Source organism: Poecilia reticulata, chromosome 22 (genome assembly GCF_904066995.2).
Source record: "Poecilia reticulata chromosome 22, P_reticulata-male-v2, whole genome shotgun sequence".
Classification (NCBI taxonomy): Eukaryota; Metazoa; Chordata; class Actinopteri; order Cyprinodontiformes; family Poeciliidae; genus Poecilia; species Poecilia reticulata.
The window spans coordinates 22,641,286-22,656,506 of record NC_088851.1 but is presented as its reverse complement, the minus strand read 5'-3'; the positions used below and the strand labels follow the sequence as shown (position 1 = coordinate 22,656,506).

At 36.4% G+C, this 15,221-nt stretch overlaps 1 protein-coding gene across 1 annotated transcript in view; it reads right to left on the bottom strand.

The window, feature by feature from the left end:
• Window positions 1-15,221, bottom strand: part of mnat1 (MNAT1 component of CDK activating kinase) — a 54,287-nt gene that overhangs the window by 14,560 nt on the left and 24,506 nt on the right. The window contains exon 7 of the mRNA XM_008400032.3: window positions 12,209-12,330. Within this exon, the coding sequence (XP_008398254.1) occupies window positions 12,209-12,330 (122 nt within the window). The remainder of the gene's footprint in view (window positions 1-12,208; window positions 12,331-15,221) is intronic.

Genomic DNA, 15,221 nt, shown 5'->3' with positions numbered 1-15,221 from the left:
ATAAGTAAAACAATTGTTAGCTGCAGCTATTTAGAAATCAACTAATTATTAACTAGAGCATTTTTCACATGTTTTTTTTTTAGCTGAATCCTAAAAAATGGTCAACAATTCAAAGGATTGATAAATTACTGTTTTGTAAAGAATATTTTTAAATGTATTTCCAATATTAATATAGAATAAACTTAAGTGGTTAATTGAAAAATCTGAAGATAATTGGTAGAATAATTTATATAATTGTTAGTCGCAGCCCTATTCATAACATGGGCTGAAATGATTAATTGGGATTGTGATTAATCAATTATTGAAGTAATCTTAAATAAGACCACATATTTAAGATTAAATAAACAAAAATAAATAAACTAAAAGTAATCTTAGTTTAAACTACTTTAAGTTTAAGATTAACTTAAAATTAAAGTAGGTTAAGTTAATCTTAAACTTAAACTTTAGGAATTGATTATTAATTGGAGTATATGGACTCAAAAAAAGGTCATTTGCTGAAAGAACAACATGCTTAGAGCAGTAATTAAGTCAAAATTGTACAATAAATCTACACATTTTGCATTTAAGAGAAAAGAAGAGAACTACGTAAATATACACAGTTTCAGATTAAACTTATGTTGTTAAATGAAAAATCTGAAGAGTGTGCATCAGTATAATCAATAGAATAATTGATAACTAACATAATCGTTAGTTGCAGCCTGACTTCCCTGCACAGTATGATGTAAGGCAGGAAGAAATGACATGAATGCTATTTAATCCTCTGAAACGCTGCAACTATTCAGCGGTTCTGTGAAGTCCCAGAGCCGGATCCAGAATCCCCGAGGCCAAGTGGTTCCAAAGAAGAGCAGTTCAGACTGGGAGGAAAGCCCACCAGGCAGGAAGAGGTTAGCAAAGCGCGCTGCCAGGAACTCATGGCAGTGATGGCATCGCTGCCTACCCTGGATAAACTCCCTCCCACCAAAGCACTTAACGCAATCTGAACCAGCGCACAAACAAAGACATGCATGCCGAGTTCAAATAAACACGCCGGCTCTGAGAGATGCACTGGAAGCTGAAGAAGAGTTAGGAGGAGAGCATCACTCAGAGACCCATTAACCCCCGGCTGCCAACCAGAACAGCGAACAGGCGTCGTTTTAAGTACATGTTAAACATAGCTGGTGTGTTCACGAGTGATTTATGAACAGGAATATCCATTCAAATAAAGACTGGGAGGGAGTTTTAAAGGTGACCTATTATCTACTGTTTGGATAGGATGGGCTAAACATTTTAATTAAATCGTTTTAAGATAATTATTCTGGTCAGTTCTGCATATTTTGAGCTCCTTCCAGAATGACGGCAGGATCCCAAAATGTAGGACTGCTTTTAATAAAAATGCCTTCTCTTTCGTCGTGACGAGTCATTGGAAATATTTTGAGTCATTTTGGAAATATTTGCACATTTGGCAAAAAATATGGCTGTTTTGTTCTCATTTTTGATGAAGGCAGAGAAACAGTTTTATGAATCGTCTGTTGGTTTGCAGTTTGGTTTGAATAATCACTTATCAGAAACTGGTTTATCACCAATTCATAACCTGTTAAGTTATACTTGATTACATCAATTTGTTCTTGGACTGTGGGTGAAAATTAACATTTCTCGCTACAACCTGAAACCATTCATCTCCCCTTCAGCTAATGACGATTAATGAAATGTTGTACATTGTCTCTGTAAACAAGTAAACAGTATAATTGGGCGTCTTGTCACTTTAAATCCAAATAAGCTGCTGCTGGCCCTGCAACAACTCAACGTCTACAATCGCACGGGAAAATGGCTGCAAACAGATGCGCAATTATACAACTGCACATCTTTGAAAAGCAGAAGTAGAGCCTCCTGCACAACCAGCAAGAATGCAGCAAGTGGTTTCTTGATGGTAAGTCAACAACAAACTGAAACGTGTCTTTTCCAGCAGTTCATACAGTGACAAAATTGTCAGCTAATTCAGTAATTGATTAATTATTAATTTGAGTTTACAGTCTCAAAAAAAGCCAATTTCCTGAAAGAAGAACACAATCAGAGCAATAATTAAGTCAAAACTGTATAAAAAGTACACACATTTTGCAGTTAAGATGATAAAAAACTTTATATGAAAATATATACACTGTTTTAGCTTCATCTGGTTAAAATATTGTTTTTAAAAAAATTTAATTATTATTGGTTAACAGATCAGCCATAAACTGTATTAACATTAATTAAAGCAAGTCATTGTACAGCGACAAAACCAGCTGACCAAATACGCTGGAGCTCTGCTTGGGTTGCTAGGTAACGGGCCGGGCTTTGCTGAGGTTGCTAGGTAACGTTGCCTGCTGATTTGTGACGTTACATTCCAAAGGTTTTAGAAACGGCTCATTTTCCAAACACCCAAAACTTGAACTTATTGCCAAAAAATGGCCCAGTTGTTTTTTTAAGCGCTTCAGCTGTTTTTACGAGCAGCAGAAACACAAACGGAAGTAAAAAAAATGTAAATTCTGCATAACAGACCCCCTTTATTTGAAGAAACTGATCGCTTATGATCGTTGTTTATGAATGTAGGTCACGGCAAACTATTTGTGGCCATTTAACCCCTCAGACAGAGAAAGTGCTCTGAGGATTGCTTCCTGGAGCGTAGAGGCGCATCCCCAGGAGAAAATATCTCCAGACTAAACACCCATTCATTCAGCTGCTCCCCTTCGCCCCGCCGACATGAGACGGACCCCTGACAAGAACAAAAAAGAAAAAAGAGAAAAACCTCACTTTTTCCACCAATTATAGATGCAGAGTGGGGGAGGAGGAGACGGCAAGACTTCAAAATATTATACACACTGGCATTTGGCGAAGCACATTGAGCAACTTCTGTCAGAGCGAGAGAGAGATGGGCTAATTTCAGGGCAACTCACGCCAACACAAACAACTGTTCTGGCTAGCTTTCATTGTCAGCAGTTGAGGTTTGAGTCAAATTTTTCAACGCTCTGCAGCCAGTTTCTCTTTCCCCTACTTTTTTCCCCCCGCTATATGATTTGTCTTTTTCCAAAGATCCCAGTCAGTCTTTCATCGCCTACGCAGCCAGAGCCTCTGAAAGTATTCTGGTAGAAACTCAGATCCAGATGCTGATCCACACTGCATAAACAAAAATAGATCTTTTTTATTCCTTCACAGGAATCGTCCACGTTACCAGATTTAATGTCCTACTTTCAAGAAGAAGAAGAACAACAACACAATATGTCAAATTATCTTCAATATCCAGGCGGCCGAAAGACAAACTGGTTCCAATTTTTCACAGCTAAGTGTTTCAAATATTAGAAAAATTTATTTCAAAAGTCCACTCCTCTTTGCCAAATGGTATAATTAACCCACAGAAAACTGTCTGGGAATAGATTAGCTCATTTTAGTCTGAACTTTAACTAGGCCACTCCAAAAGCTTCATGTCCTGCTGCTCAACACAAAAGCTATCTGTCTTGTAAAGTTAATTTTACTATACTTCCCAGTGTGTGTTCAATGATAGTATCAATAAACATCAATACATTTGAAAAAATTGTTAAATGCAATTACTGTGAATCACACTTCTTAATGTGACTAAAGAAACAAATTACAAATGGTTGTTTCTCATGAGTAAGTATGTTGCAATGAGAAATAAATGAATAAATCAATTAAACAGATGATAAATTAGAACAAGCTTTTCATTTTTGTTTTTCTCGTCTCTTTTTTCCAAAAACCGGATGACAAAAGGTTTGGGTCTGGTGCTTTGCTCTCAACTAGCTTCTGTTGCAAAGGGAAATTTTGATTACGGAAATTTCAGTATCCATTTTATTTGTTGTTTCGGTGTTTTGTTTATTTATTTTGGAAATTTAAAGCATCTTTTGGTTGCGATATTGTTTGTTAAAAATTAAAGTTTATTAGCATTTCAATGGGCGAACTTGCGTTACTTGTGAAAATGGTCTCAAAACAACAATATTATTATTGCAATAAGTTCTGGGGCAATTTATCGTGCAGCAAACTTTGTTAATAGAGAGCAGTGTTTGTGTTTGTGGGACTATAATTGCTGTGTCATGCGAATTTTAATACTAAAAAAGTAGTAATAAATAGTTCTTATTGTCACGTTTATCGTTATCACAAAATATCGTGATAAAACTTCAGGTCCACATCGCCGACCCTTTCTCTGCAGGTCAGGAAGGTATCAAGGAAGTCGGTGAAATGTAATTACAGTTAATTCATGATTTAACAAGAGGAGGTGGTTTGGCTTTCCTTGTATGAAAACTGATTTTGTATTTATTCAAGATACTTTTGTCCAATGAATCATGCAAGTGTGATAATAAAAGTAAAATTCTGAATACGTTTAGCAAAGTATTTCATTGCAGAAACCGTTTTACTTGAACATTTAGGAGTTGGGATGAGCTCAGTGACGAAAAACAAAGACGATTTGAGTCGTTTGAACAGCATGGCCATCCATGTTTTTTCTGCTCAGAATTGCTGAGTGTTTTTGATGTATGCAGGTTATGAGCCTCTTGTGGTGGCGGGTCAGGGTGAGGCGCCAGTGGTTTCACAGCTACCGCTGCAGTCCTGTAGGTGCAATGTGCTGCGATCCACACAACAGCCATGTGAACGTAAACATCATATGTTTCTGTTTGGGTCTTCGAAGAACTATTTACTTCTGCTTTGATTTTGTTTATTAAAGGCTTTTTACTGTTCGACATGAAAGCACAGAGCCATGGAGGGACATTTGGAGCGCAGGCTGCAGCTCTGCAGTCTGCTCATAATTCTCACGGCTCACGCATACTTCTGGGTACCTGCCAGTCAACGAGAAGGGCAGCAATGGAAAGCCATTATGGAAACCTCAAACAGTTGGGGTCAAACCCTCTGTAACAAGTCATACACACCTTCACACATCAGGACAGCCTGTCCAAGGGCTGTTGATGCTCACTGCAAAAACACAAAATATTACCAAGTATTTTTGGTCTAGTTTCTACTGCAGTTATCTCGGTACATTTGAAATAAGACAAAACTAATTTAATTGTAACTTTCAGCAAGATATACTTCTTGTTCAAGTCAATAATTCTTTAATTGTTCTAGTTCCACTGGCAGATTGTTTCACTATAACATGGGGAAAATTTATTTTTATAAGTGAAATAATCTGTCAGTGGAACTAGAACTACTTTATTAAAATCAATATTAATTAATTATTTACTCTCTTGATCTCATTATGTTGCCGAAATGTTACTTGTAAGTTAGTTTTGTCTTATTTCAAGTGTACTACGATATTTCCCCAAAATACTTGATAAGATTTTGTGTTTTTGTAGTGAGATGCTGTTGACTCAAGAGTTTGTGCAAAAACACAAAAGTATTTTTGTCTAGTTTCTAGTGAAAATATCTTACTGAACTTGACTTAAGACAAAAGTAACTTTGTTTCAAGTCACTTTTTAAAACTGATAAAGTTCTAGTTACATTTATAACAAGATATTTTTCCCATGTTATAAGTGAAATAATCAGTCAGTGGAATTAGAACTTGGTTGCTAGGCGATGGGCTGGGCTTGGCTGGGGTTGCTAGGAAACGGCGCAGTGGAATATTCTACCTGTGGAACTAGAACTTTTTTTATCAACATTAAGGAATTATGGACCTAAGACTACGTCTGTAACCAAGGGTTATTTTAGTAATAGACTGTTCTATTGATTATTTTGACAATTAATTGATTAATATGATAAAAAAAAAACTGTCACAATCTGCAGATTCTGCGTTTAACCACTTTTATACTATACTGGAAATACATTAATAGATGCAAATAAACCAATAACTCATAACATTTTATTACCTAAAATGCAATAACAACATTCCTTTAGTGTATTCATGATTAATTGCAGCAAAGGAAGCATCTGCAGCTAAAAAAAATGGTTCTAACATCAACATGTTACTACTTCTAGAACGTTTTCATCAGTATTAAGGAATAATTTACTTAAAAACTCCTATATTGTCCTGAGAGCTAGTTTCTTCTAGCTCTCAGGACATTTAAAGTGTAGTAAGATATTTGAAGTCGAAACTAGACTAAAATATTTGGTAAGAGTTTGTGTTTTTGCAGTGCGAAAGCTGAATGGGCACATTCGGAGGCCCCCAAAGCACGAACATGCTGCCTTTGCTCCAGCGCTCCAGTACAGAGGCAGCTGTCTTTAATATACGAGGTCGGCTCAGCCCATATTTATTCAGGTACAGACAGCAAAAGAGGTGTGGCCTTTCTTTCTTCTGGCTGCCAAGTGGAGCTCCTGCGGTTTTTTGGGGGGGCAAAGGGACAAAAAAGACACAAGGGGAAAGATGCAGAAAAACTGGCTCCAGTCAGCCCTGCGTTGACTGGACGTCCTGTGCAACAGACAGGCCCCAAAGGGCCGGGGGGCCACCAGGGAGGGGGAGCATGAGCTCAACGCTCTGGTCTCACTTGACGTCTGCGTCCAAGACAAATCACCAGTGGAGCTGCTGTCACAGTGGGGCTTGACCAAGACAAACAGCCGTGTTTTAAAATAAGTACTTGCACCCGCGCAGCCCCTTCCACCTCATCTACATCCATATCTCCACCCAATGCAAGCGTTTTCCCTTCACAGGTCGCCGGTGTGCCGTTTGCATCGTCTGGTTAATATTTTCAGTGTTGCGTTTGTTCCATTGCCTCTGAAATGCTGGAACTGCAGGAGGAAAATTTTTAGCATGACTGCATTTGACACAATAATACACCAGACTGACAAAAAAACCCACCATGTGCAGGTCTACATGCTCACTTATCTGTGTATCTGACAAAAGGTCAAACCAAGCTGAATCAGAAGTTGCAGTGTGAGCAGAAATGTCAGCAGTATTTCTTGCTCTTACTTAACAGAACAATGCATCTTGGGACTTGTGGTTTGTCTGAACTAGCCTGTCCATGTCCCTGCCTGCTTCCTGCACCAAAGGGATTGGTGTTCCTCATTTATCTCTGTAGCCTGTAGCCCTTCCTCTCCAGCAGTGGTCCTTCTGGACCCCCGAACTGCTGACAAGGGGCCCCTCTCCTCCTCCTCCTTACTTTGAGCTTTGGCACGCAGCAAAATTGCAAGATGTGTTTCATCTGCATATTGATTAGCCTGACCAAAAGAAGCAGTACCTCAGCACTTCTCTGAATACATCATGTAAATAAGGGTGAATTCACACCAGCCACGATCAGTCTACTTTAACCAAACTCCAGTCTGTTTGTTTAGAGAGTCTGGTTCGTTTGGGGAGGTGTGAATGCGTAATCAAACTTTGATGCGAATCAAAAAAGTGAATTCTGGTCTACACAAAAATCTAGGTCTCAGTTTCGCTGAAGTGAACATTTGTTTCAAAACCAGGAAGCGGAATTCAGTGAAGGACATTTTGGGTAAAAACAACCATTACAAACACACAAAGAGAGAGCTAGTGGAAGAAATGGCTCATGGTGTTTACCAAAGAAAAATCCAACAACTTTTTTGAATTGAGCTCAAGCTTTCTTTGGAGGTTATTGTGTCATTTCCTTCCATGTATTTTGGGTCAAACTGCAAAAACACAAAACCTTGCCAAGTATTTCTGGTCTGGTTTATACTGCAAATATCTCAGTACTCTTAAAATAAGACGAAACTACCTTACAAGTCACTATTCAGCAAGCTATAGGTCCAGGACATTGTCAATAAGACATGTCAATAGCGTCTTGATGTTGATGAAAAAGTACTAGTTCCACTTGCAGATTATTTCACTTATAACATGGAAAAAATATCTTATTTTAAGTGAAATAATTTGCAAGTGGAAATAGTACTATTTTAATCAATATTAAGGAATTATTTACTTAAGATAAGCCCATACAGTTTGTTGAAAAGTCACTTGTAAATTAGTTATGTCTTATTTCAAGTGTACTGAGATATTTCCACTAGAAACCAGGCAAAAATACTACGTAATATTTTGTGTTTTTGCAGACATCTTGCTCAAATATTCACATCTGAAGTGAATCCTGTCAGAATGAAGCAGCAATCTGGGTCGGGGAGCGTGCCCAGAAACAACAAACCCCGGTTTTGTCTATGTCACCCAATAAAAGCTGCTCCCTCTCGGTGTGTGGGCAAACTGTAGTGCCAGGCAGTTGGACTGCAGACGACCGGGCGCTGGGCTGTCTGATGGATAGCGTACACTCAGAGAGACTGGACCAATGGCGTCCCGGATTGATTGGCCCAAAGGGGCTGTCGGGGAAAGCGTTTCCTGTGTGTGTTAATGGACCCTGCTACAGATGCACCGTGGCGGCTTGTGGCGGGGGTGATAGTTCTTACTCCCTCCCTCTCTACCGCTGCCACATGTTTCTCTCCATTTCTCTGTTAATCAGAGGAGAGTCACGTGAATGAAATGGACCAGACCTGATGAGCTGAACAGATCCCAGAAGATCTCCAAGATCAACAGATTTCACAATTTCACTGTTCATCAATAGTATGCACTGCAAAAACACAAAATCTTACCAAGTATTCTTGGTCTATTTAGCAGTGAAAATATCTTAGTACACATAAGACAAAACTAACTCATAAGTAACTTTTCAGAAAGATATAAGGGCTTGTTTTAGGTCAATTATATTGATGAAAAAGTGATTACATTGGCAGATTATTCCACTTATAACAAGACATTTTTCCCATGTTTTAGATGAAATAGTCTGGCAACTGAACTAGAACTTTTTCATCAATATTAAGGATGAAAAAGTACACGATTGATAATTCCTTCATCAATTTTAAGGAATTATATTGAAAAGTTACTTGTACATTAGTTTTTTTTGTCTCCACATTCAGTACTTCATTGCAAAAATACAGAAGTATTTTTTGTCTAGTTTTTAGTGCAAATATTTACATACACTTGAAATAGCAAAACTATCTTACAAGTAACTTTTCAGAAAGATATAAGAACTTATTTTAAGTAATTAATATTTTTACTAAATAGAAATATTAAAGTGCTAGTTCCACTAGCAAATTATTTCACCTATAACATACCTTTTCATCAATATTACGAAATTATTTGCTGGAAACAAGTTCCTGTATCTTCCTACAAAGTTGCGTATTAGTTTCATCTTATTTCAAGTGTATGGAGATATTTGCACTAGAAATTAGACAAAAGTCCTTGGAAAGATTTTGTGTTTTTGCAGTGCAGTGTGTTTTATTGTGTATGATGGTGTTCCTTTGGTGATATGCAGTGTTGTTTTTGTTCCAATAGCGGATTCTATAAGAACTTTGTAGGTGATTTTATCAAATCATGAGTGTTTTGTTTAGGAGAAAATGTAATTCGGAACAAATATCAATTAATTAATTTTAATCTGATTTTTTTAGTCAAGATATATGGAAAACCAGTTAAGTTGCAAGTCCAGTTGTAGTTAGTTATTTAAGTACTTGGCTAAAAAGCCACAAGCAATGACAACTGGCAGTCAAATCTGCTTCACACTGGGATGCCACAAGGCTGTGTCCTCAGCTCACTGCTGTACTCCCTGTTCAGGAGTAGTTGAAACGCCTCCCAGTAATTTGTAGATGAGCAGATTGTCATGGGCATCGCTCAAAAATGTTCATTTATTCCTCAAAGCATCAGGAAGACCAAAAACACTTTGCCAAATTCATACATTTAAGTTTAAGGCCTTATTAAAGGGGCAGTATTACGAAAAATTGACTCTTTTGAGCTGAGTTTATATAAACTACTTTTTGGTGCAATGCTTCAAAGAACAATGTTAAAGGCTTAATGGAGGAGCGCCACTGTAATGACGTACTGAAAGCAAAGCGTCAGAAAGAGCAGGAGCTTCTTAAAGAGAGAGAGGCCCAATTTCAAGGGGTTTAATTGCAAAGAAAAAAATATTTTAACTCATTTTTGATGTATACAGCAATTTTATAATTACTGAAAGTAACACAGTTGCATGATTGTGCTATGAAATGGAAGCAAGTGCCTGGAAAACACATAATAGTGTCCTTTTAATATTTACATTCTTATTTTTAGCTCTGAACGTTGCATACTTCTTCCTTATTAGACCTTGAAGTGCAAATAACTAAAGTGTGTGTTTAAAAGGTGTGGTTCAATGCTCATCTTCAGCAGAATTTCCTTAGCAACTAGCCTGAAAATCAGCATGCTCTGTGCTTTAATAAGCTAAAAACAAATAGGGTGGTTTGCTCATGTAAAACTCTGTGTTTCCTTGTTGAAATTAGAGCAAAGGAAATTAGATTACTGCTTAGAGTTGTCTGGCTCTGGGCCAATTTTTGTTGGGTTAAAAGCTTTGCTTTTGTTTTTTTATTTAACTGACGTTTAATACCATGCTAACTTTAAAAGGTATTATCTTCCCACTTCATGTTAAAAAGAAAGTAACTCATTGTTTCTGTCAGATGAGGTGGAAATATGGTAATTTGACCGTCTTTATTTAATTTGTTCATTAAGTTCTTGCAACGTATTAATGAGCATAATTGTAAATAAAGTTTCATGAACCATCAGTTTGACGCATTGATTGTTTCTGGCTGGAGAGACGCAATATTATTAACATATAACATGAATGTATGGTTCGGATATGATTTAAAGAAGGAATACATGGTGATACCATAACATCAACAACAACATATACAAACCGTTTATGTTTACATTTTAATAATTTCATGACATGATTAGAAATAAATAGAAGGACCTGCTTCCAGGTCCTTCTGGCTACCTAAAAAGAAACTTTTCAGCAACTGAAATTATTTTCTATGCAAAGCAGGGACCCTGCAGAGTAGTAGATTCCCATATCAGTGCATTACCATAATGACAACAAGCTACTAACGTAGATCCTGTAAAGATAAAAATGAGAAACTTTTAAGAAGTTTGCAAAGAGAAAATTGTGGTAAACTGACCAAAGAAAATGTCAAAACACAATTTCTGATAATTATTGAGTCGGTGAGTAATATATTCCATTAAATTGAGATAAAAGACAGGATTAGATAAATGTTCACTTCTTCCTAATTGTCAAACAGAAAAGCAGTGGTAAGTTGATTATTTTGTTCCTGGTGTATCCACATTTTATCTAGTCTTACTGATTACTTGTTTTCTTGTTTTTAAAAACCTGTTTTGACATAAATAAATACATGAAATGTTAATCTATCTTGGCATTATTACCAAATGATATTAAATAAATACTGTGAACATGTTCAAAAGTTATCAGATAGTGTTAAGTAACTCCACACATCAGTTTTAATGTTAATACCTAAACTACAACAGAACCCAGGTAAAATACAATTTTTCTACTTCAAGTACGGATTATGAAGCTAACGGAAATGATGGAAAATCAAATTGAAAACTTAGAAAATAAATAAATAAAATCTGGTGTATTGGCCATCTAAAGATCTATGCTTTTGGGAAATTGTCAACATGTTTTTCTACAACCTTAAAAATCCAAAATAAAATTTTTGACCTCAATTAATTTGACCTCAATTAAATTTGTTTCTAGAAGCAAATTTTACAAGAGCTTTTGAAAAATTATAACTTTAAATTTTTGATGAATAGAGAATCTGTTGCCATTTTTAAAGAACCACAAATTTATTACATTTTTCCGATTCTACATTAAGAAAAACAAAAAAAATTTCATACATCTTTTTCTGTAATGTTAATTGTGGAAATTATATATGGATGCAGTGATATGCTTAGCTGATACCGATATTTGACATTAATATTGCTGTTATGGTCGATAAACGATATTTACCGATTTTATACATTATATTTCTCTAACATTTTGACACCATTGGAGAAAAACGACCAAAAACAAACAGCAACAAGATGGAAATAAATATGGATTGTTAATACTGGAAAAGTTTTATTTTGTGGGCCAATAGTGATATGCTAAAAAATGACTAATATTGGATGATGCCAATGTTAGTGCCGATATATCATTAATATACCTGAAATTATGTAAAAAAAAGAAAAAAAACTTTCAATAATAATAGAAGAAAATAGATCCAAAAACTTATTTTAGAATCATTCAGTCGATGCAGTTCAATGCAATAATTTAATAAAAGTCTAAACTGCTAAACCTGCATTTGTTATTACATCTATATCCATAAATGTTCATTGGTTCTTTTTCATTTTTTAGAAAGAGTTAGAAAGGTTCAAAGAGCTGCAGGCTGCACACCCTTGATCCAAAATAATCTGCATTAACTAAATCGGATTTGGTCTCTGGTTGTGCAGCAAAACTGGAAAAAAAAAAAAGATTCGTACCCAAATCTGCTCAGTTGCTCCAGGCCGGGTGCTGGGGGTCCGTAGGTTTCAACCTGCAGGGGTTTGTATTGGTACAGAACCTCCTGTATTCTGGGCAAAGGCTGGAGAGAAACAGTTTGACCCTGAAAGGACAAAAAAATAATAATTCAGCAGAAGTTTCTGATAATTACACTGGAAAGTGAGAATATTTAGTTCTTTCCAATGGAACAATGCTTTGGTGGATTAGCAGTAATTAGCTGAGTGTTAGCATCTGAGCTTCATTATCAGGAGGAACATGATCCAGTTTCCTGAAGTTGGATCAATCTGAATGTCTCCACCATTAGGGAAATGCTCAGCTCTTCTCATAAATGCTACACGGATAAACAAAACCAGCAACCCGGAGACCCAACTGCTGTGATTTGACTAGGACTGCAACTAACAATTATGTGAGTCACTGGTTATTTTGACGATTAGTTGATTAATCTGACAAAAAACATTGGCACATTCTACACTAAAGACTTTTTTAATACAATATTAGAAATAGATTAAAAGATTCAAATAAATACATCTGCCCGATGATATCAAACGCTTTTATTTCCGAATTATGATGCCAGTTCATGCACCTCCAAATTTTTGTAACTTTTAATATCCAACACAGAAAAACGGTGGGCTACGCTAGCAATCCTACAGATAGGATCAGCAGGTTTTCTAGGGGAAACCCCAATAATAGTGTGATTAATCTGAGTTATGTTATAGTAACATTTAAAATTTCCAGATTAATTGCTTGCATTGACAGTTCTATAAATTAATTTACGATTATTTTGACAACAGATTCATCATAATTAATCCGATTATTCGTTTCAGCCCTAGATTTGAGTGAGGCTGCAATTATTCACAATAATGTCAATCAGATATTAATTGGGAGGAATCTGTTCGATTTGGGGATGTGACATAAAAGATGGGAACTTCCACACAGTCCTGTCACAATAATCAGTAAATCAATTAATCGCATAATAAATTAAAACTAACTCAGAAATTTCCATTGGCATAATTTATAGCTTATCAATTTTTTCCTCTCTTTCTACCAAAAAATGGATGATAAAAGTCTTCAATTTGGTATTTTGGTGTCAACTAGCCATTTTTTGAAGCACAATTTTGTTTACATAGACTTAATAATTAATTTTATTTGTTGTTTTGTTTATTTTGGATATTTAAAATGTCTTCTAGTTTCAGTGTTAAATGTTTATTAGAATTTAAAGTTTAGTGATCTTTGAGAACGTATTCTTGTATTATTACCGTAATATTACTTAAAAATCGTCTCAAAACAACAATATAATCAATTATCGCGATAACTTCTGGAACAATTTATCGTGGCGGGCCTACTTCCACCCAGCATCAGAGCGCTACGGTCGCTCAGCTTTATTGGAAACAAACCTGGGATTAAAAGAGATGCTGTTTAAACACGCAGAAACTGCTTCAGAGTTCAGCAAAGGAACCGAGAGACAAAGAGGAGATAAAAAGATAAGAGAGAGAGAGCAAAGAAAAAAAGAAGTGGGGGGAGAATAAACAACAGAACACAGAGGGGAGCTGATGAAAACCAAACTAAACAAGTAACATGTGCCCCGCGGCCGCAGACTGCCCTGCCCGCCCGTCACACATGCTTTGGCTTATGAGAACACACACACACAGTCGCGTTTTCCTATCTTGTGGGGACTTTACATTGACTTCAGTTCATTTTCTACCCCAAACCCTATCCCTAACCCTAACCATGACATACCTAATCCTAACCAAAACTCAATTCACACCTAAAGTTCTAAACCAAACCCCTGACCCAAAAACAACATTTCCCCTTATGGGGACCAAGAAAATGTCCCCACAAGAAGCAGTGGTCCCGACAACCTCACAATGTAGGGTCCCCACAAGGATACAAAAACCTGGTTCACACACATACACCCACACACACACACACACACACACACACACACACACACACACACGGTAAAATAAAGCTAGCAAAGCTGAGCTGGAGTTTCAAAGTGATGCACAATGATGAGGAAGAAGTAAAGTTAAGAACAGAACAACAAATAAGAGCAGAACAATGAGCCGCATTGTCCTGGTGAGCACAATACACTGACAGCATCTATTTATTCCTTTTAATTTACACCTGAATACACTAATTCATCTACTATCTGGTATTTTTAGCCATTAATGATGTCTTCTGAATAATTTAAAAGAGCTTGTGTTCGAAGTTGATAGCTGCCATTGGTGTATTATGTAAAAGTTTATCCGTTTCCCCACAGTGGTGTCCATCATCATCCTCGCTTGAAGGAAATATGTCTTTGCTAATGGGACGTTTTACAGGTAATTCATTCACACAACACCTTTTTTTTTCTCGGAATGACTTTCAGCTATTTTAACAGGACAAGTCTGCGCCTGTAGCTGTGAGCGGCAGCTTTTAGTTTGTGCAGGTGAGGTGGGAAGCGGGGGGAGGGGGGGTCAGGTAGCGACAGTGGCAACACGTTAGCAGAAAATGTGTGGTTTTTTTCCACTGAAGGAGTTTTTTTTTTACCCGCATACCACAGCTTTATTATTCCGTTTCAGTTTGATTCTGTCACATAAATCAAATAAATTTGGTTAAAGGTGGTTAAGCAAAACATATAGAGATGGGCATCTTCATTCAGAAAACAAAAAAATAAGTTAATTCAGCACAGAGTGATGCATTTAAGGATTTATTTCTGTTTGTTTTGATCATCAGAGATTACAGTTAATGAAAACCAGAAATTAATTTTTTTTTAGAAAATTTGAATATTACATAAGACAAATAAAAATAGTTTTTTTCAATGCAGAGGTACTATGTTATGTTGACCTGAAAAAACTACAAAACCTTTGGAATGGAAAGTTGAGTGGAAGGAAAAATGTGGAAGCAAAACATCTTCGGATTCATGCAAAAGAAACCCTGCTACAGAGTTACTATAAAGGCTAGAGGATTATCTCACTTTTCAGAAGGTCATAATTTCTACAATTAAAAAAATAC